Source organism: Cryptococcus neoformans, chromosome 7, assembly GCF_000149385.1.
Source record: "Cryptococcus neoformans var. neoformans B-3501A chromosome 7, whole genome shotgun sequence".
Lineage (NCBI taxonomy): Eukaryota > Fungi > Basidiomycota > Tremellomycetes > Tremellales > Cryptococcaceae > Cryptococcus > Cryptococcus deneoformans.
Window position 1 is genome coordinate 802,180 of NC_009183.1, and position 21,870 is coordinate 824,049.

General features: G+C 48.8%; 7 protein-coding genes across 7 annotated transcripts in view; 3 read left to right on the plus strand and 4 right to left on the minus strand.

The window, feature by feature from the left end:
- Nucleotides 1–184: 184 nt before the first annotated feature.
- On the plus strand, nt 185–7,721 carry CNBG2630 (hypothetical protein; the record flags this gene model as incomplete). Its single annotated transcript, XM_769189.1, has 17 exons — nt 185–253; nt 329–438; nt 502–727; nt 791–870; nt 918–1,665; nt 1,721–2,110; nt 2,160–2,300; nt 2,347–2,481; nt 2,541–3,303; nt 3,350–3,685; nt 3,746–5,133; nt 5,192–5,469; nt 5,517–6,750; nt 6,797–6,953; nt 7,010–7,218; nt 7,273–7,417; nt 7,474–7,721. The coding sequence occupies 17 exons, from the start codon at nt 185–187 to the stop codon at nt 7,719–7,721; spliced, it is 6,657 nt and encodes a 2,218-aa protein (XP_774282.1).
- A 1,421-nt stretch (nt 7,722–9,142) lies between these two features.
- CNBG2640 (hypothetical protein) lies at nt 9,143–12,821 on the plus strand (the record flags this gene model as incomplete). Its single annotated transcript, XM_769190.1, has 4 exons — nt 9,143–9,337; nt 9,404–11,285; nt 11,334–12,449; nt 12,511–12,821. 4 exons carry the CDS (start codon nt 9,143–9,145, stop codon nt 12,819–12,821), a joined length of 3,504 nt encoding a protein of 1,167 aa, XP_774283.1.
- Nucleotides 12,822–13,117: 296 nt separating this feature from the next.
- CNBG2650 (hypothetical protein) lies at nt 13,118–14,158 on the minus strand (the record flags this gene model as incomplete). The annotated part of the gene is made up of 9 exons (XM_769191.1): nt 13,118–13,147; nt 13,207–13,308; nt 13,370–13,561; nt 13,618–13,656; nt 13,711–13,790; nt 13,836–13,884; nt 13,937–13,951; nt 13,995–14,035; nt 14,095–14,158. 9 exons carry the CDS (start codon nt 14,156–14,158, stop codon nt 13,118–13,120), a joined length of 612 nt encoding a protein of 203 aa, XP_774284.1.
- A 406-nt stretch (nt 14,159–14,564) lies between these two features.
- Nucleotides 14,565–16,501, minus strand: CNBG2660 (hypothetical protein; the record flags this gene model as incomplete). The annotated part of the gene is made up of 5 exons (XM_769192.1): nt 14,565–15,360; nt 15,421–15,686; nt 15,749–15,889; nt 15,942–16,414; nt 16,471–16,501. The coding sequence occupies 5 exons, from the start codon at nt 16,499–16,501 to the stop codon at nt 14,565–14,567; spliced, it is 1,707 nt and encodes a 568-aa protein (XP_774285.1).
- Nucleotides 16,502–17,575: 1,074 nt separating this feature from the next.
- Nucleotides 17,576–20,651, minus strand: CNBG2670 (hypothetical protein; the record flags this gene model as incomplete). Its single annotated transcript, XM_769193.1, has 5 exons — nt 17,576–18,580; nt 18,635–19,036; nt 19,085–20,282; nt 20,332–20,413; nt 20,465–20,651. The coding sequence occupies 5 exons, from the start codon at nt 20,649–20,651 to the stop codon at nt 17,576–17,578; spliced, it is 2,874 nt and encodes a 957-aa protein (XP_774286.1).
- Nucleotides 20,652–20,951: 300 nt separating this feature from the next.
- On the plus strand, nt 20,952–21,513 carry CNBG2680 (hypothetical protein; the record flags this gene model as incomplete). Its single annotated transcript, XM_769194.1, has 4 exons — nt 20,952–21,002; nt 21,061–21,088; nt 21,173–21,309; nt 21,373–21,513. 4 exons carry the CDS (start codon nt 20,952–20,954, stop codon nt 21,511–21,513), a joined length of 357 nt encoding a protein of 118 aa, XP_774287.1.
- Nucleotides 21,514–21,595: 82 nt separating this feature from the next.
- The window catches only part of CNBG2690 (hypothetical protein), a gene marked incomplete at both ends in the record, with an annotated part of 657 nt that continues 382 nt past the window's right edge, over nt 21,596–21,870 (minus strand). The window contains one exon of the mRNA XM_769195.1: nt 21,596–21,870. This exon is cut by the window's right edge and continues 382 nt beyond it. Coding sequence (XP_774288.1) covers nt 21,596–21,870 — 275 coding nt within the window.

The following is a 21,870-nucleotide window of genomic DNA, read 5'->3' on the forward strand; positions in this document are numbered from 1 at the left end:
TACCCTTACGTAAACTAAGGACGCGCGCGTAGAGCTGTTGTTGGTCCACGAAAACATCGGCAACAACAACAGCAACAACAGTCATTTAATCTGCCCACTCTTGTCTCAGTCCATCTCCAGCAATCACATATGGAACACTTTAACAGCTTATAACAAACTACATCACAGCAAGAGAAAGGCACAGATGAACGGAGACCCCCCAGCAGAGGAGGATTTCTCCCAGATCCCACTGGTCGAGCGAAGTCAGCACAAGGTGAGTGGTTCAGCGCTGGTAAAAAGCGCTGGCAAATGGCGATAGGAGATGGCTGAAAATGGTATGCACGTTAAGAATTGGAAAGCCAGGTTATCGGCATACAACGATGTCATTTCAGGCTCAGCGAAGACTGCATCAGATACAGATCCATTCTTTCAACCATTCGTCAATGATGGAGCTTTATTGTGAGTCATCAGCTTGGGCACCTCAACAATGCTGAGTAGACTCTGACTATCCTGATGTGACAGGAAGAAATGGTGTCTTGACGCGAATGCCGTGGCTCAAGAAAAAGGTATCGAAGCTGTCCTTGCGATTGTCCAGTATAGCGGAGAGTCGAGTGCCAGATTACGGCCAGAAGTGGTCCCAGCCATCGTGGAGAAGGCGCTTGGTTCAGCTAGAGCAGGGACCAAAAAGAAGGGTATGGATCTTTGTGCTATGTTTGTCGAAATCGAAAACGGCGGCGAGGGTGTGATGGTGAGTTGCGTGGTTCCCCTGCAAAGGATCGATCGTCTAACCATGTTGTTTTTTGCACTGCAGAATGATGTTCTGGAAGGTTTGGGTGCAAAGCTTCCCAAGGCGGTGGCCGGTGCGGTGACATGCCTGAAAGATATCGTAGAGTGAGTTATAAGAGACTGGGCATAAAGTTTACACTAACGCTCTTCAGATCGTTTGGGGTTCCCACGATGGGTAACATCAAGCCTCTACTCAAATCTCTGTCCAAAATATTTGGTCATTCTGACAAGAATGTGAGAGCAGAAGGCAGCTCTCTTTCCATTGTTCTGTATACATATCTCGGACCTGCTCTTCTCCCTGCATTGTCGGACTTGAAACCGGTACAGATGACTGAGCTCCAGAAATCTTTCGAGTTGATGGACGCAGAAGGCAAGGGCGCTGGCTCTGGAAAACCTACACGATTTACTAGAAAAGTGCAAAGGGAGCGAGAGGCTGTTGAGGATGCTGGTGGTGACGAGGAAGTTGGAGCGGATGAAGCTGACGGTCAAGCAGAAGGACCGTTTGATCCTACATCGCTGCTCGACCCTGTAGACGTTCTTGCCTTATTCCCCTCTGATTTGGAGTTGCGACTTTCGTCAACAAAATGGAAAGACAGGCTTGAATCCCTAGAAGAGTGCAACAAGATCCTTACGGACCCCAGGAATGCCAAAATTTTGGATAGCAATGCCGATGCCTACGGTCCTTTAGTCCAAACTTTAGGAACAAAATGCAAGAGTGATGCCAACGTCAATGTCGTCATGGAAGCTTGTAAAGTGATTGAAGGACTAGCAAGGGGTTTGGGCAAGAGCTTTGGGAGGCATAGGGGGGTGGTCATGCCCGGGATGATGGAAAGGTTGAAGGAAAGGAAAGCGAGTGTTGTGGAAGCGCTCGGCAAGGCTTTGGATGCAGTCTTTTCAACGGTGAGTTTATCTGATATGAGAGAAATTTGATGGCGGCTCAATTACACTATTATAGACAACCTTGCAGGACATTGCTGAAGACGTCCTCACCTCGCTCAAATCAAAAAATCCCCAAGTCAAGGAGGGCACTCTCAAATTCCTCCATCGCTCTCTCCAAACAACCCTTGACGCTCCCGGGAAAGATCAGATAAAACCTTTGGCTGAAGCTCTGGTCTCCCTTCTAGGAGACAGCGCAGAGCCTGTGCGATCAACAGCAGCAGAATGCTTGGGTACGATGATGAAGATTTTGGGTGAGAGGGCATTCAATCCCTACGTCGAGAACATACAAGAAATCCAAATGGCCAAGGTGAAGGATGCGTTCGGAAGAGCACAAATAAAGTACAGACCTGGTGGCACGAAAAAGCCAGCCGCTGGGCCGCGGCCTGTTGCCGTGCCTTCCAGAAAAGTAAGCCCACGAATAAGTAACGTTTTAAAGTGGTTCTGATCATTGATAGCCTGCCTCTTCCAAGCCTCCTGCGCCTCCTTCTTCACCCCCTATCAAGGCTTCTGGCAAGTTCGGTGGTGGCAAAGATGACCTCATACAAGAGTTTGCTTCCCCCCAGCGTGCGCCACCTGCCCGTTTCGCCCGACCAGGAGTACGTGAAGCATTTGCATCGTAATATGTCGCTAATGTGATATCAGGTCGTCAAATCTGCTGTTGCGCCTCCATCTTCACCACCTATCAAATCAGTACCTAAAACTGATGAGGAAAACGTTGTCGTGAGCGATATGGCACCCCCTAAACGAGGGCCGCCAGCGCGATTCGCCAAGCCGGGGGTGAGTCTTATATGTTTGCTCGTCTGTCTCAAGAGATGTGCCGAACTGATAATGGCTAGTCTACGAAGCCCGCTGCTGCGGCAGCACCAGCTCCTTCCCAACGCGCGGCCCCGGCAGCCGCTCCGCCTGCCTCCAGAACTGCCTCCGCCGCAGGTAAATCTGGACCAGTCAAGACCCTTACATCATCTCCCAACGATCCCATCAAATTCAAGTTTTCTCCTGAAGATGCTGCCGCTCAAGCGTCAGATCTCATCCCTTCCGAATTTGCTTCCAAATTCAGCGACAGTGCATGGAAGGTTAGGTTAGAAGCTGCAGATGAGATGATTAAGTGGGTGGAAGAAGAGGGTGCGGAAAAGGTGGATGCGGAGATTATCCTGAGATTCCTTGGTAAGAACCCTGGATGGAGCGAGAAGAATTTCCAGGTATCAGCCAAGATATTTCAGGTCATTCAGATAGTCGCCCAGAAATCGCCCACCTTCGGAAAGCCTGTCGCCGCATTGGCCGTTGGCCCGCTCACTGATAAGCTGGGTGACATGAAGCTCAAGAAGCCTTCTGGTGACACTTTATCCACATTTGCCGAAAGAATCTCTCTCGCTTTTGTCCTCGCCCAAGGCTATGAACCTATGTCCAAACAAAAGGCTCCCAAAGCTCAAGCCGATGGACTGCTATGGATAAAGCAACAGCTGATCGATTTCGGTATCGCCGGAATCCCTCTAAAAGATCTGATCAGCTTTGTAAAGACGGCTCTAGGGTCACCAAATGCACAGGTCAGACAGAGCGCAACGCAGGTCTTGATCACAATCAGGATTGCTGTTGGCGCTGGTGAGTCATAACTTTGTCAATAGGTTAATTCTCTGACATATTATAGATATATCTGGTTTCCTTGAGGACTTGAATCCTCAACTTCTTTCCACCATCAATTCTGAATTTGACAAAGTATCGTCCCAATCCCCTCCGGAACCAGTCAAAGATCAAGTCGACCTTAAAGAAGTAGCTGCCGTTCCTGGAAAAGGCGGTAAAGGTGGTGGCGGTAGTGATCCCTTGGATGATTTGATCCCTAGAGTCGACCTGGACAAACTTGTAGCCTCTACAAATGTTATTGCGGGGTCCAAGAGCGATGCCTGGAAAGTACGGAAGGAAGGGTTCGAAGCTCTCAACAGCATCTTAGAGGTCAAATCGAACTCCAGACTGAAGCCTAACATGGGTAAGTAGCAAGGCTGAAGAAACGTGAGAAGGTATGCTGATCTGATCCAAATGACAATAGGTGAAATTGGTGGCGTGTTGAAAAAGGCCATGGCGGATACGAATCTTTCGGTCAAGCTTCTAGCCCTCGGCATCATCTCCAAGATTTCCGTCGGCATGGGCCAACCTTTCGATAAGTATCTCAGACTTCTCACTCCCGCTGTCGCCAGCGTCTGCGCGGATCAAAAAGCGACCACTCGAACGGCAGCACTTAATACACTGACAGCCATGGCGGACTCTGTTGGGGGATTAGATGGGTTATACGGGGGCTTAGGGGCTGCCCTCGAAACTGCCAATCCTGCTCTTCGGTCATCCGTACTTGGTTGGCTTGCCGAACGACTCCAAAACGAGCCCCCTTCTTCGTCGGCCGACATGAGTCCCCTCGCAGGACCTGTCATCCATTGCCTGGAAGATCGCAATGGAGACGTCAGGAAGGGCGCCGCCGCCGTTCTGCCGTACGTAGTAAGCTGTGCTGGATTCGATTATGTCATGGATCAAACTTCAAATCTCAAGCCAGCATCGAAAGCCACGATTGTCCCACTTATCAATAACGCGCGCGCCAATGCTCCTTCATCAACAGCATTATCCTCTGCGGGCGCCAACGGTGCAGCATTAGCTGCGCCGGCGCCCAAGTCCATTGTAGCGACAAAAACCGCGACGCCATCAATGGCTAGGGTCCGGGCTGGAGCGGCTAGAACAGTTCCAGGTAGCCCTGGGACGGCGACAGGTCCATCCGTACTCAAATCTTCGGGAATGCCAGCTCGTTCCCTTGCAATGAAAGCATTGTCATCTGTTCCCTCATCAAGGCCATTATCATCATTGAACCACAGCGATGATAGGCCCAACGGTCTACCGAAATCGAGAATAGCCGTTCCGCGACCTATTTCTGCTACATCCCAAGCAGCTTCTTCTTCTGCGGCATCTTCTCTTCCCTCTGCTTCTAAAATCATCCCATTTCTCAACAGTGCATCTGAGGGAAGGGCTGCAAGGTTGAAAAGGGATACTGCTCGTTGGGTCCTTGATCCTTCACCTAAAGCCTCAGCTGATCTTTACGAATATTTGCATCATCAAATGGAATCGCAAGTTGCTCCGGAACTCCTATCCTTACTCTTTAGCAAAGACCATCGAGCTGAGGAAGATTTTATGGCAGGCTTAGCCATGATCCGCGAGCTTTACGATCAGCAGACTTGCGGAAGCTTTGGTTTAGATGATCACGAGATTGAAAGTCTTCAGCTTGCCAATGTTGACATGGCGCTCAAATACGCGGCTTTGAAGCTTTTGGTTAACAACACGCAACTTGCTAACAGGTGTTTGGAAGTGATCATCCACGTGGTGGAAACGATGACGAGATTGAATCAAAGGTTTTCTGACGCCGAAGCGAAGTTATTCGTTCCAGCGCTTGTATTTAAGGTACGTTCTCCCTTGATATTATGAAGCGATGCAAGACGTGCTGAACAAAGACGACTAGCTGGGAGATCCCAAATTTGTCTCTAAACTCGCGCCTATTTTCGAGGCTCTCGACAAAGTCATCGCTGCGTCTCAAGTCGTTGCGCTACTTGTTCAGTACGGTCTAGAGGACAAATCTGCTGGGAAAACGTGTAAGAACGAATCATTGTCGTTGATTGAGAAGACATACAGGAAGAGAGGTTCGATTTTGAGGACCAGGGACGATAGAAATTTCTTTGAGACCCTGGCCAAGTGCATATCTGATAGTGCGACCAGAAACGCAGCTCTCACCGTCATGGCGTGAGTCTTAATGTACATCTCTGATATTGGTACTGACCTTTTGATAGTTTAATCCAGCTTCAAGGAGAATCCAAGAGCCTGCACGCGGTATTGGAGGCCATGCCGTCTTCTTCTAAAGACATGCTCGCGAATAGGAGAGCAACTATGGCGACAGGGAAAACTAGCGGACATGGGCAGACTCTTGCCAAAACATCCGTCGATCTTGCATCGCAAGGCGACGTATCGTCTCCACGACTTAGAAGACCGGCTGGCTTATCTCAACCCCGAATCAATCAAATTCCCTCCAGCTCTAATTCTAATTCTAACTCTGGCTCTACAGAAAGCTCGCCGAAGTCTATTTCAAGGGCGACATCTTCGCCTACTACCAAGGTTACTAGAACGATAACCGATTCTCCTTCCCAAAGCAGAACCATCCAGCCTCCATCAGGACTATCTCGGCCGTTAGCAGTGCCTCCAAGCAGGTTGCAGCGCCCTACAGACGTTTTCGGGGTTGGCAATAACAATGCTACGACATCTGCTCGTCCAACTGCTCTTCAACCTCTTGGTCGCCCTCCTGCAGCCAGAAATTCTGCCAACAATCGTAGCTCTGGTCCCACTGTTATAGAAGCCATTAATGACATCCGGCACGACGATTTGGACAAGTGTGTCGACGCGCTGAAAACTATTCAAAGTATGCTCAGTGCAAACCCGGATTCTTTTGTGGACAACGTCGAAACCCTTGCAGATACTCTGATGGACGAAATGGAGTTCTCTTTTACGCCTCCGGAAAATCTCAACAATCCTCGATTCTTCCGGGTAGTCAAGCATCTCATCCAGTCATTTTCTGGCTTGTCGTCTAATCAGACTTTGATGCGTCGTATGAGTTACGAACAACTATATGCTGTCTTGAACTGTCTCTCATTGAGACTCGTACAAGCGGACAAGATGGGAGGCACCATTCAAGAGCTTTCGCGATTTATCAACCTCGTCCTTGTCCAATGTCTCTCCACTCCTGACCGCCTTTTAGTCTTCCAAGTCATGTTTCGGCTGCTTCTTGACCTCACCCACGATTTCTCCGTCTCTCAACCCAGTCCCGAGTCAGAACGTGCTGCGCACGCTGACCTTGTAATCAAGTGTCTCTGGAAACGGTGTAAGATTTTGGAGGATGATTTCAGGTCAGGAAGACTGAAACCCGGGCCGATTTTGGCGGTTTTGGAAGAGTTTTTGCAGGGCGTGGGACCCAAAGAATACAGGAAGAGGGCCCAGCAAGGGATCGCTTTAGGAGATATGCCTCTGAGAACAGTAAAGACAATCATACAAAGATTACTAGGTGAGATAAATTCCTTAGAACTACTGGGGGTTTCTGGAAAACCCCTTGAGAATCTTGACTAATGATCCACTAGTATACACAAGAGATACGGGATTGGAGATCTACGACGTTTTGGTGGAACAATTCGGTGACGAGGCCGCTTCAACCATTGTCTATACATACGTCTTCCGATTAGGTGGGTTCGAATTTGCGTCATCTCTCGCGTTGTCTCTAACATGTTATACCATCCAGCTGGGGCCGAAGTCTCCCGACCTGCGTCCTCTAACTCTCGAAGCCCCTTGCTGCCATTTAGCGAAGGTGCAGATCTGCCTATATCCGTCGCAAGTGAACAGACGTCGGGCTCAGCTGAACGATCAAGCTTTGCATCACCAGCAGTGGTGGAGGAGGACACAGAGATTGAGAAAATGGTCAAAAACCTAAGAAGCGGCAATCAGACGGAGGTGAGTGAGCTAAGATCACAAATTTCATTGAACGCTGATTCTCATCCTTCTCAGCGCCTGGATAATCTGTACGCGTTCATGAAAGCCAACCCTGACAAGGAAGGAGAAGTCACTGCAGCGTTAGCAGCGCACATGACTCCGACTTTCCAGACGTATGTCAGGAGAATGCTTGAATTGCGTAAAAACAATGAGAATCCATGTGAGTGGGCATTGCCTTTGTTTGTATTATTTATTGGCTTGCTCATTCGCGTTCAGCCCCCGCCCGTGAGCAGCCAACTTCTCCTCAACACTCTCCTCGCCCTGAATCCATGCCGGCTGCTCTTAAGCCTCTTCCTGCCGTTGCCCGTAAATCTCTTGGCCCCCGCCGGTCCAGCTTGGCCATCAATGTTGACAAAAATGCTCCTCTGGATGACCAGCTTGCACAATATAAGAATCTCTTCAGAGCACAGGCCCTGGACAGTTCGTCCAGGACTGGATCTGAATCACCAGCAACTAAAGAATGAGAGAAATCAGGGCGAGCCTTTGACAAAATGTTCATCACAATCCCGAGCTCAGTTCCCAGAATTGAAAAATACGCCGAGGAATAGTGATGTAGATTAGCAGAGTTGATTGGAGGATGGAGGAGATTGTTTAGATAGCAGAAGAAAATGATAAGGTACGCGATGGCGAAAGCAATAGTGGGCCGTGTATTCAGTAGTTTTGTTTTTGCAACGAATTCCGGGAAAAGAAGTTCAAGCTCTTCTCATGCATTTTTGATACCTTCATCACTGCTTCCGACAAGGACCGAGCCATTTTGGGTACGTAATTGTATACATTACGGAACGTACGCTGTATCGCAAGGTGTGCCTTTGTGTTTGAAAGCAAGAAGATGGCGTGCTTGTCTTTGCTCAACATACTGTACAGTAGATACATCAGTACGTTGTGTTGATGGTGGACGGAGGACTGCCTGTAGGTCCTGATGGTGTGGTCCACGCGCACGTGTGCTTCTTGGTTCGACATTTGAGACTTGATGATGCTTGGCAGATCGAGGCAGTTCACACAGACAGGATAGACAGTTCACATACACTTTTAACCAGCATAGATCTTCGCTTGCCCCATTGCCACGCTAAAGACTGCACTATATTATATCTAGACTGAATGACTCAATCCAGGTCATCATCAGTAGTTCTGAATCTATTACCTCGCTCTCAGCCGTTCAAGTGCAACCGACTGCAGTTGTTTTTCTTTTACTAACCATTTCTCTCCTCAGCCGACTTCAAAACAACACCCATTGGAGAGAATGAAAATGGAAGGGATGATTGATGATACGTAGTTTCTCTTGTCTTCCTCAACGATCTCGACTAGACCCGTCAATCGAGGGCCATTAAGCTATCGGCAGCAATATGAATTACATCTTGGTGACAAACCATGACAGCAGCCTGAAGCGAAAATCCGATGTTGTATAGGGACACTTCAGATCCCTCTAGATCCTCCGGCGATCATCGAAGTTCGGTTGTTTTCGTGGGGTGTGCACGGAAGAAAATTCCTCCAGAAATGACCAGCAGTCTGCTCGCTCACGCACTAAGTAAGAAGCTCACTTTTAGGTACTTAAATAAGAAGGAAGCAAAAAGATAAAAAAAAGCGAAGAAACATGAATAATTAAGTAAATTGGAAATCTAACAGGCCGGTCGAGGCCGCCCACGGTAACTAACCAACTTTAATTAAGTGAGTGTGGGAATAAGTTTAAGCGTCAGTGCGTTTGTTTGGGCCGAAAAACAGGCACGGCTTTGTGATCGCGTCAACCAGGTCTCGATGTTTGTTTTTGTTTTCCCCCGCGACATCTGCTTTGCACACTTTTCTTCTTCGTTCTTTCCCGCCCGCGCCATGCGCCGTTCGCGACACGCTCTTTCAACCACACTCATTGCCCACTGACAGCCCAGCCACCATGCACGCCACATTCTCCGCCGCCCACAACCCCTCGTCATCCCCGCCCCGGAACACCACCATCACTCCTCTCCGCCAGTCTTCCTCGCAGACATGCCGTCCGTCAACCTCTTCCCTGCCCAGGTCCCACAAACGGGTCAAGTCTACTCGCCAAAGCCTCGGCAGCAGGGCAAAGCGCGAAGCTTCGATACCAATGGTATGTTTTGTTTTACTGGGTAGGCCGCACTGAGCGTGCCCCGCTGACTACTTGTGCAACATACAGCTTTCACAACAGTTGTCTACATTCTCCCTCCGCCAAGACGTATTGTCTGAAATGCTGGCTCAAGAAACACCTCCAACCATCACTTCGCCATTCAAGTATGCCTCCCACACCACTTCGGCCTCTTCTCTAACTACACCATATACTTCGACGTTCAAGCATCACCCATCCGCCGAGCATATGCCACAAAAGTCCAAGTCGGCTGGGCCCAAGTTTGTGACACAGATATCAAAGGGCCGTCATATCGAAGACATATCTCCTATTCGTCCAACGACCGAAGACCATCTGGCCGACTGGGACGTATCCCATCCAAGCTCTGACGAACCTGACCTAGAATGGCTGCAAAGCGGGGAATGGCTGCCCCCACTCCAATCAAAGGAGAATAACATGCAAGGTTGCCTTCAGGGATCCTTACAGCACTGTAGAGACAGAGATTGCTCCGTGTCTTCTATGGAGTTCAGTGGAAGCGACAGTAGTTCGGTTTCCCTTTTGTCTCTGGCTAGAAACTCTCTGGAGCAACAAACTCGACCGAACATCGTGCAATGGGATGAAAATCCGGCAGAACTAGATGGAGAACAAGCAGTACATTCGAGCTTTGATGCACAGTCAGGATCAAGTGCATTGCACTTGCCCATCAAGCTCAATACCTCACCATCCATATCACCTTTCATTACCAGCGACTGCCACAAATCTCCCAACGATATTCCTTCTGGTTCTTTTGACAGCCAAGCCGATTTCCACATGGACTCCCCATCTGTCTTCAGCACCCGCTCTTCCCAACACGCTCGTTCAGACTCGCGCTCTACAATATTGCCCCGATTGCTGTTATCGAAGAAGAGCACAGCAACGCTCAGAGAACAAAATGAAAGATCCAAAGCTCTCGGTCATATGGAAGACGAAGAAATGATGTCGGATGTTGAGGATATCCCTTCGCCAAAGAGCCCTTCCCGTCCCAGGAGCTTTTGGGATCGAGCGAAGTTTAAGGCATCGCGCAACCCTTTTGACGGCAATGGCTTCGGGGCAACATTTGGGCTTGGCATAGAGCTAGGACCTCGCCGTATACCATCAGACGAAAATCACAATGAGGACAATGGGCTTTCGGTGTCCATAGCTAGTGATTCAAGCGGTGACGCAGATCTATCACCTTCCCGATCATTATTGGCCAATCGACGTTCAACGGGCACTTTTGCGCACGATTCTGCAAAGGAGAATGCTTCCGAGACCGCTCCCCGTCTGGAAGTACCTACACGACCAACACTGCCCCGTCGCATGCCCACAGTCGGTTCCATACTTCAACGAATACCACGGACAAGCTCCCCAGCTATCCCTACCTTGAATAGCCTTCGTGGCAAAGGACGACCACCAATGCGAAGAGGCACAACAGAGCCCACTGAAAAGCCCAAACCCACCCTACTAATGGCTGAAGCGGCTTTGAACACTCCCCACGCTTTGCCATTTGCCGACGTTAAACCTTCTCCCAGTGTCTTCGCCTCTGCGGGTTTGGTGAAAAAGAAGTCACGCTTTTCCGGTGTGGAAATCCCCAAGTTTGGCAGTGAGCCACTGGTGAATGTCAAGAGGAAGCAATCTGCCGCGCAATATGGTATGCAGCCTGGCCTTGGATCAATGCAACCCCCCAGCCCTGTATCGCCCATCCAATCCATGTCCGCTCCGTCGATACCATTGAAGGGCCCTGCTTTTGCCGCAGCAGGATCGAGCAATGCCCACTTTACCCAACAAGCTCAAAAGACAAGAGGATTAAGGAAGAAGAGGAGTTTAATGTTCAAAGCTGGAAGCTCCATCAGTAGTATGGAAATGATTAGAGGGAACAGTCGCGGTTCGATTACTGGAGTATCGTTGTCTCCCGTAACTCCGACGAAACATGACGGTAAGTTTATCTATTGATGCTGGTATCACAGCTGACGGGGTGTCATAGGTGCTGCCAAGGGCTACCGGCTAACAACCCCATCACCAATACGGGCGCCTGTCGTTTACCCCTTCGCTTCGTCTAACCCTGTGGACCTCGACCTCTTCTCTACTCCTCCCTCCAATCGGCTCAATCGGCCAAGCGCACTTGATGCCCCCGTTGCCGAGCGATATCGATCAATGCTTGCTGGAAGTCCTAGTGCCACAATGGATGCTCAACGTAAACCAGTAATCCGAGCTTCCAATCCCATGCTGGCCGCGAGCTTTAAGAGTGCTGCTCAAATAACTACACCAGCTAGAGGCCACACGTCTCAGGAGCTATCTATGTTTACCGGTAGGCCAAAACTGGGTAGTGAGGGCATCACAAGGCTTGAAACAGATTTCGCGCTCGTGGAGAATCTTGGTAGTGGCGCATTCTCTCAGGTGTGGAAGGTTCGTGAGAAGAAAACCGGCAAAGTCTTTGCCGTTAAAGCAGGTAAACCTTACACCGGTGCCAAGAACCGTCTTCGACAGCTTGAAGAGATTGCCATTCTACGAGAGCTCTCTCTCGACCCGCACCCGAATGTCGTCCAATACATCGATTCTTGGGAATCTCACTCTCGCCTGTATATTCTCACCACCCTGGTTGATTGCGGTGACCTTTCCAGCTTCCTTTCTCTTCTAAGCGACCACGGCGGCATCCGCGAGGCTCGTGTGTGGAAATCCCTTGTAGAACTCGCCGAAGGTATCGACCACATCCATAAACACCACTTCCTCCATCTTGACGTCAAACCATCTAACATTTTGATTAACAGCGCTGGTGGACTAGTCGTCGCAGATTTGGGTATGGCCGTCGTTTGCGGCGACGGTCCTGACGGTCATATGCTCGGGGGTATGAGCCCTGCGTTACCTGAAAGGGACGAGAAAGGAGGGTTCGTGTGGGATCAAGTGGAGACGCCTATGGACAACGGAAAGAAGAGTTTGGCCATGGTGCCAAGTCCTATCATGGATCGAGAGGTCGAAGGAGACAGGGAATATCTTTGTCCCGAAGCCTTGAGTGAAGCTGAGATGATAGGGAAGGGCGCAGATGTGTTCAGCTTGGGTATTTTGTTGCTGGAAGCGGCTCTCAATGTTGTGCTACCTAGCAGTAAGTGGTGACTGTTATTGGATGTCTCTTGACATGTTGCTAATTAATTTTTTTTTTTCAGACGGGGACGCTTGGGTGCAACTTCGCAATGATGATTTCTCTGATCTTAATGGAATTTACATTCCCCGTCCACATTCCGCATCATCTCCTAATCGTAATCCTCCTCCTGACGATCCCAACATGCCAGTCCTGTCTGATGACATTTTGACTGTCATCAAGGGTATGATGCGATGCAACCCCGACCGACGATGGAGTCTTGGTGATGTTTGGAGGCATCCGGTTGTCAAAAGGGTGAGAGCTTCCGAACGGGGAAAAGCTTTAGTAGAGGAAAGTGATGAATGGTTGAAAAGGGTACTTGGAGAAGAATTGTAAGATAAGAAAAGCAGAAGAAGCAAAGGCGTCGAAAAGAATATAGCGTAGATCAAAAGAGAAATCATTGTTTTCAAAGTAGACTGTATCATAATTTGCATGCCATCGACGATGGCCTTATCTTATAAATAAGTCGAATGCACCTTTCCTTTGCTCAACTTCAGCTCGAGAAGCTGTGGTAGTACACATACATATGGATAATAAATAAGTGTATGCAGGTCAGGCAAGACCCGATCCAGTCTATCTCATATCCTAAAATTCAATATTTCAAACCGAACTTGTGTTCTCTGCAGCCTCTTCTACACCAACCCATCGTACAGTGACAAAGCCTATCCAAATGCACGTCAGCTGCCGTAACCTTTAACGTCCATGATATCCACCCGCGCACCTGTACGATGGTAGGATCCTGCTTGGAGCCCTCCTTGAACTCGTCATATGTCAGTCGATGGTCCTTATTCAGATCCATGTTCCTAAAGATCTTGTCGACGCGCTTGAATACAAAACATGTCAGTACTGTAATGATGGTCCTTGCAAGTGTTTCAAGTTCTAACCTTTTCGGGGGTATCTTCATCCTCTGGCAACTGGACCATTTGTCCAGTCATTTTATAAATAGATCGTACGATCTGAAGCATCTCGTCGTAGGTGATGTAACCATCTTGGTTAATGTCATACAGTTGGAACGCCCATTTGAGTTTTTCGTCAAGACGACCTCGAGAGGTGACCGAAAGGGCGCAAATGAACTCCTGCAATGGCATGAGCTGTTCGTCATCTTCCACGTAATTCCTCGGTACAAACGCACCTTGAATTCTATTGTGCCAGATTTGTCTTCGTCAAACACCTACACGTAAATAACTGTCAGTTTTACTAATGGCGACGCGTTCTGGTTACCCACATTGAAGACGTAATCTGCGAACTGACTAGGATCACCGAAAGGAAAGAATTGTCGGTAGATTTTCTTAAACTCTGTGCATCCTTTCAGCCAGACGCAAAAATCAAATCAAAATTGAACATGCCCACCTTCCTTGTTGAGTTGACCACTAGGACAGTCCTTGAGGAAGCCTTTGTACTGTTCCCGGGCACAGTCAGCCCTCAGGACTCGCATCCCTTAATTCACCCACCCATTGTTGGAGTTCCTGTTAATACGCGGGATCCGACAGGTCATTCTCGTCAGGAAACTGTACGCCAGTCTATGCAAATATCTCTCACCTTCTTGTCGACTACGCGCGTACGTGATCAGCGCTGCTCACCTGCTCTGATGGCCTCGGAGCGTACTCACAATAAGTGTTTTTCTGGAGCTCGGCCAGCTCTTCAGAAGATAACTTGGATTGCGATTTTCCCATTAGAAGGACTTGTTTGATGTCTCGGGAGAGGCAGGATGTTATTTGTCTGCGTGTGGGGGGAGTGGTGGATATGCGGATGTCGTAGTTGGACGGAGAATGTTGATGATGAGTCTGGGCCCTGTATATGGGGAGGCAGCGGGCAAATATCATGACGTCATTCCCAACCTTTCTTTTGTTAAAGGCCGCCGAACAGCTCTACACAGCTTCCACCTTCGTTGCCCATCCATTCAGGATAAATAACCGGGTCATCCCTCGCACACATCTCTCCTCTCCGACATGCAATATGCAATGCATGCAAAGTGGTATTGGTATGTTCGTAACGTCCAAGTAAAAACGCAGCACTACACTCCGAGCAATGACACTCGTGATATCACTAGCAACAAGAGGAAACAGAAAATCATATAAATTACCACACCCCTCCAACCATGTCATCCGCATGAGCAAGGGCTGCCTCAAAGTCTCCCAGCATCAGGCCGTCATCGAATGGTAAACCCTCAAGAGGCACGTCGCTTGAAGGTGGTAGTAAGTGGCCCTTATCCCATCGAGCAGACATGGGAGGGTGAACGACCTGCTGTTGTGCACTACCGATGTCAAAGGTGGGCATATCATCAGCGTGCATGCTAGTGTTTTGCCCCTGGAAAGTAAATTGACCAGCAGATGGAGAAAATGGAAGAGCAGCGTCGTGAACATAAAACTCGTTGGACACTTGTTGGTCTGGCATTATCGTGAGTTGGAACTGGGGTTGAGGCTGAGGATAGAGGAAATGCCGTGAAGTCAATGGATATGTATGTGCGGCAATGGAAAACGTAGGTGGGCTCTGTTGGCCAGGCTGAAATCCTTGTTGACTAGAAGTAAAGGCGAATGCCTGCTTCTCATTGGATTCTGCAGGAATGTCGCCCGACCAAGGAGCTAGGTCTTGGTGACTGTACGCCACATATTGCAGTTGCCTCCTGGGGCCCTGATTCTGTGCCTGTAACAACCTATGCTCGAAGCCGTTGGCAGGCTTGGGTGATTGTGAAGATCTGGTACTCTCAAAAGCACTAGATTGTCGTCTTCGAGAACCCTGAGCGTCGGGGTCCATTGAGGTGGAACAGGAAAGATCACTCCAATCGCCAGAGTTGAAAGGCTCCTGTTTTTGTCTGGCTTGGGCTCGCAATGCTCGAAGTGCGCCTTTGGAGAGCTCACAAACGCCATTCATACTTCTAGATGAAGCCCTAGGTGCGTCAGCCAGTCAAAACAGGCGATCAAGAATGGCCACTCACTTGTTTTTCTTCGCACCCTTTGTATCACCATTTGCAATCTTATCCTTGATCTCCTCTTCCAACTGTTGCCCACTTTTTCCCTTCATCAACAGCTCGGCCACATTCTTGCACTTTTCCTCCTCGGCCTCATCTTTCCGAACGCGACGGCGGACAACATTAGTTCGACGATAGACTGGCTGATACCTATAGCCAGGATATTTCTTCATGTGCTCTTCTTTCTCGATGCGAGCGAGCTCATTAAAGTGGGCCTTTTGCTCAGCTGGAGCCTAATGTCTGTAAGCACATCTACTCATTCTACTCATTCATTACATGTCTATCAAAGGCTTACCTCGCTCCACATTTTGGCTGTGATAATGCTAACGTTTTGGTGTCTCATCTCAACCGAAGCAGGAATGAGTTTGGCATCCACAACATGTTTCCTGAAAAGGATAAAAGCATTTCGGGGTCTAGGAATATGGTCTGCAGTTTGCTATCGATGGATTTAATCCCTTGAACACGCTCGACACAAAGAAAAGACATACCTTTCTTGCATGACTGACTTTTTTCTTGCAGTTCTCTAATTTCTCCTTCTTTGAACTTCCTAAAACCACTGCTGTAACTTCTGCCCTTGCGAGCTCCTTTGGCTTGGCGGTCTCTAGCATTCCTTCATCTGCTTTCCCATCCTTTTCCATGGGTGCGAACAATTTTGGGTCAATCGATAAACTAGGCGCTCTTTGTGGTGAAGATTGGCTTGACTGATTTTGAGGTCCACCCCAAAGGCTTTGTGAAGAAATGTTGGCGGAGAATGCGGACATGGAAGAAGCATCATCATCAAAATCAGACGCAGTATTGGTATCTGACGTGACCGTGGACCAACCGGAGAGTGATGAAGTTGATCGTTGAGTGCGAAGTGAGTATGGATGGACATGAGGCTGATAAGAAAAGTTGGTCTGGCTTTGGTAAGGTTGGGGATGAGCGTGGTCTGGAGGGATAGAAGATAGAGCGAACGAATCATCTGCTCGTCCGTCAATGGATCTTGTCGTACAAGAGGACAGACAGAAGGAGACCTACGAGGAGAATCTTCGATACGACCAGCAGGCATACCCACAAACCCGTTAGCCATCCAAAAGTTGTCCATGATCTGTCAAGGTATCGTATGTGTTCAAGTGTCTTTGGCAGTGCTAGGTCAACTGAATTCGAGGTCAAAGGGGGAATGGGAAGGAAGACTTGGGGAAAGATGGGACAACAAAGGGAATGCCCTTCTTATACCAACAGCAGGTCCTCTGTCCTGCGCTACGATGATATCTGCTAACCTTACTTAATTCGGTATCGGCGTTTCAAAGCTATATCTCAAGGCTAAACACTAATCCGGGATGTGCTTCTGCACCTTAGGGGGATCAAGTGGCTTAATGCCAGGAGAGAAAATGATTGAAAGGCCTCCCGTTCTTCTCATTTTGGACCCTGTTGTGTTCCATTCATCCCAAATCGGCCCCGGGTCCTTACCTTCACAATGGCGGATTAGCCACTGCCCTTTCTTCCCTTTGACTAGCAGAGAAATGCTGTAGATTGTGGATTGTTCCACTGGTGACGGATAACACAACTGGTCCTTTGGGAGTGGAAGTTGACATAACAATCCTTCCTTTGTTGCTGCCGCCTTTCGTCCATTTTGTGCGTTTCCATAGAATAATACCGAGTCTAAAGGATGATGAGTTTGGATGGCTGTCGCTTGTCAGTAAGCGGCATGTATGCATAGAGAGTTAGTTGATGGACATTTGTTCTTTGACTGTCTTCGCTCAGTCTCTTCATCTCTCTCTTCTTCTCTACAGGGCATTCTTTGAAATAGGCATGAAGCAAACTCGAGAGTAACAGAATATCAAGGTATTGAAGTACTGTAACCTTTGATTAAGGTAGCAGGACTATTACCTACAACACAACTAGTGATATTATATGAAAAGACCATACACCACTGCCGTTGATGAAGGGACCAGAGTTGGTTTGGTCAAACAGCAAGGGCATCATGCACCAGTATCTTGTAAAGAAAATCAAGAAGACCTCCAAGTGCGCATAATTAACATACAATAATGATTTGACTATAGACGATTCATCCAAAAACAACCTGGCTCCATTTTCGCTATCGAATCTCTCTTGCCATGCCGCTTAATCGACAACGCCCCATTTAATATTGTCCGTAACCGCCCCCGTAACCGCCCTGCTGCCCGTAGCCGGGATATTCATAGCCCTGCCTTTGTTGTTGGTTTTGAGACGACGGGTATTGAGGCTGTTGGGGTTGAGGAGCATGTCCAGGAGGCGGTGCATAGGGTGAGTGACCACTTTGCATTGGTGGCTGCTGAGGTGCAAACGGAGGCGAAGCGTACGTAGGCCTACTAGGAGGTGGGGGATAATAGGGGTTCTGTTGGGGCGGGATGTAGCTCTGCTGATTGTACGCTTGTTGCGGTTGCGATGGGTATACGTGCTGGGGACTGGAAACAGAAGGAGTCGCAAACGACCCAAATCCAGCCAGCGTAGAAAAATCGTAAGGGTTCGATTGTGGCTTTGGTGGAGGCGGTGGGGGCAGGTAGCTGGATGTAACGTTGCTACTTCCGCGTCCAGGCGGCGGTGGAAGATTGGGGGTCGATGTTGTGCCCAATCTAGGTGGCTGAGGTGGAGCCTCCATTTTCAATGCCGCTAGCCTTTCCTCCAGACCCCGATTAGCAACGACCCCACCTGTTGAAGGAGATGTGCCGCCTAACCGCTGGCGGGTCTCGATGTCGCTGACCATATTCCTCCTTTCTTGCTCCCTTGAGTTTGTAAACCTTTGAACCTCCATCCTCAGATCTTCAATCACTCTTCTCAGACTGTCATAGTATGACAAGCCTTTGCCCAATCCGGCCCTGATCTCGGCATAAGACTCACCAGCTTCGATCAGCCGCTTTTCCCAGTCACGAATGATCCTTTGGCGGTCCTTCTCTTTTCTCAAAATTTCGCGGAAGCCCGTTCCCTTATGCACTTGGGCGACGAGCATATCTAGTTCTTGCAGGATCGACCTGGATGCAGATACCGCGGCAGCCAGACGAGTTTGATAAGGTCGGAACTTCTCCAGTTCAGATGCGAAGAGTTGTGGTTCGACGTTCTGAGAGCGGCGGTTGAGAAGAAGCAAGTTTGAGACGTCATCCGTCTGGATCTGTTTCATTGTTAGTTACAACAATTGTCATATATAGATAGATGATTGACAAACCTTCTCTTTTAAATCTCTGAGAACTTCATCTCTTTCTGCCCTAATCTTCTTCAAACGATCTAATTTCTCTCGACCGTCATCCACAGCTTTTCTCAAAGCGTCTTTTTCTTCCTGTCCTAATGCCTTTCGATCCACTTCTTCGTCATCTAGGTCTAGTAGGCTGACAGTCTTGTCTATCTTCTGGGAGTTTCCCTCAGTTATATCCCTGGCCGCTCTCTCGAGGTTGCTCGGGCCTGAAGATAGAAGAGAGATTGAAGGCTGGATGGATTGCCAAAGTGATTGTAGATGGGCGTCAGAGGTAGACGCCGACGAAAGAGCAGATAGATTGGCGGATAAATTGGAGCGAAGATTGGCAGTCTGTGGACCTGACGGAGATTGCGTAAAGTTGGGCGTATATTTAGCCTGTGAGGCCTATTAGCAGTGGTTTCAGGAAGAAGACCGTTGGCTTACCCTCATGCGTTCACATTCCCGACTTTCGGCATCCAGAGCTCCGTTCAGTTCTCTTAGTTCTCGCTCACATGCGCCTCTCTCACCATCCAGGCGACCCAAATCGTTTTCCACCTGTCTCACATCCCCGACACTATCCACCAAGCTCTTCAGTTGCTGACTAAGAGGAACATCATCATTTGTATCTCCTTCCAAAAATTGGCGCCATCTGTCAATCTCCTCGGGGAGATTGAGATGGTCAAGCCCTGCTTGGATCTCCCCTTCTGCCAATTCGACCTTATCAACCTCAGCTCTCACCAATTTGGCTTTTTCCTCTGAATAAACACTTGCAGACTCATGCACCGCGAGAGGGACAAGTCTAAGGAAGATGTCTGGCCCGATCAATTTAGTAACTTCTTGATTACCGTATACGTCCTGAATGGTGATGGGAGCCGCGGGTGGCAGCTTCTCGATGGCAGGAAGACTAGCTTCAGAAGGGAGGACTTCATGATAGATGAGATCGTTATCCTTGACAGCCTGCTCTTTGGCTTCACCGCAGACAGTTGCATGGGCCTTGACAATTTCGTTCAAGGCATTAGCAGCGTCATGAGGCAAGCTGGGTGTTGACGCTGCCACGAAAGTATAAATGAAAGACGAAGCCTGTTTTTGGGCGTCTTGAATGAGGGAATTGGCTATCTTGAGCCTGACCAATGCTGTGCCATGTTTTCCTGCCGCGCTATCTGAGGTTGCCTTGTAGTACTGGGTCAGGCTTCCAAACAGCTTGGCCTTGATCTGGAGCACATATAGCCAGTTGCGATCAAAGACGCCTTTGCCCTGGAATTCCTTCATCTCATCCACGACGGACGTGTACATAGATGCTGTTTGATTGGCTGACCGGGCTACGAGAGAAGCTGATTTTTTTTCTTCAACGAGCTTTTCCGTGAAGATCTCGGCGGCTTGAGCCATCATTATCCCTATCAAAAGATGAACCACTTCTCTACTGAGGTCGGTTGAAGGGGCGTGGAGAAAGTTTTCGTTGATGTAGGTCAGCATACCGGCAGTAGCTCGGGGGTTATAGTAGGCTCGTTTTAAGCCTTCAGGATCTGAACGCGAGGCAGATTGGGCAAGGGACGACAGGATAGATGATATCAGGTGGATGATGGAGGCCTTTTCAAAAGCGAGTGAAGTTTGAGTAGTCAACTTGTCGGTGAACGCATCATTCCTGCAGGATAAGTAAGCTTTGCCTATATCTGATACAATAATATGCTTGCCATGGGAAGGAGACTTTGATCTCTGCAAATCTCAGTTCGAGCAATTCTAACTGCCCAAAGTACTTGTACAAAAGGTCCCTTGCTGGCTCATAATTAGCCAATGTTGTGTCCGAGAAGATAGGTATCGCCTTACCTGTTTGATCGTTACCCGCGCCTCTCACAGCATCCTGCCTACACCGTTGCAGGACTGCACATTCTTCGGCATAGCTGTTTGGATCTTCACCGTACGAGGCTGCGATTACGTGCCGAATGGGAGTGGCCCAGTCCACGTCTGTAGTTGTTTTGCGGGGGACCGCGATGAGGGGTGATTGAACCGACATGAATACAATTCCTTCTCGGAGTTTGAATAGGTCCAAAAGCAGAAGAAAGCAAAAGATGGGCACGTATATAACGGAGACAGGCTACAGCGAACGAACACTGCAAGCCGAACGTTCCGTCCGTCCGCAGACGAGCTCTTCTGCAGCGTCATTACTCGTCGCAGCGGGCCGAGCTTTAAGGGGATGTATTACGTAAATATTCATAGTCACTCTTCTTCTCTTTCCTTCGTCACTGAAAGAACCGGCCGGTCATTTATCATTCATTCAACCTGAAGCTCGTCCACACACAACAAATTTATAAAAATGGCCAGCGGATCGACTACGCGTCCACGCCAGGGAGAAGTTATACAGGAGGTACGTCCGATGCCGGTCGTTTTCCGGGGTGATAGCGAGATTAACATAACTGGTGCAGTTCCTTGACGGCGGCTCTTATATCAGAGGTACGTATAGAGTAATTACTGCATTGAAAGACTATACTCAGAGTATATATATTTGAGCTGACCCAAAGACGTGGCCTAAATTAGACAGCCTCAGGGATGCTGTGACTGAACTTGACGAAAGACGAAACACCAAAGAGGAAGGGCAGAAGGCTGCGAAAGCGATGGAAGCTTTGGATTTGAGCAAGGCTGAAGGTTTCAAAGCCCAGGACGTCGAATTCATTGTAAGCCTACGTCTCCTTGGGTCAGTTTAAGCACTTGGAAGCTGACTGCGATCATGTTCTTAGGCTCAGCAGACAGGGCTGGACAAGAAGGACGCTGAGGAAGTTCTGAGAGCAGAGAATGGCGACCTGATCAAAGCCCTGTTGAAGTCAGTGCAACCTAGGCGAAGGGCGAACTCTTTGAATGGTGATGCTATTCCCAAATGAGACAAGGTCCATTGGGCTAGAAGATAGAAAAAACATAGTATATACCCTATCTGACAACATATATGTACAAAATATATCCGCACTACACCTCCTCCAAGTACCCCTGTATGATTAACCTTTCCACCTGCGCTCTTTCCAGCCTGAACCTTTGACCCTTCCTAAAATCAACCCTCTCTCCGCTATCCAAGAACACCTCGCCAGCGTCCCTTACAACTCGCACATCGACCATTATTTCCCCAGGCGGCTTCTCTATCCCTGCCGTCAAGTCGAGCACGTCTAGGAAATCGCTCTTGTAGTCAAGTAGAAGGTTGTTATATCCCCTTAGAAAGTCAAGTTCTTGAGGACTCAGAGCCGAGC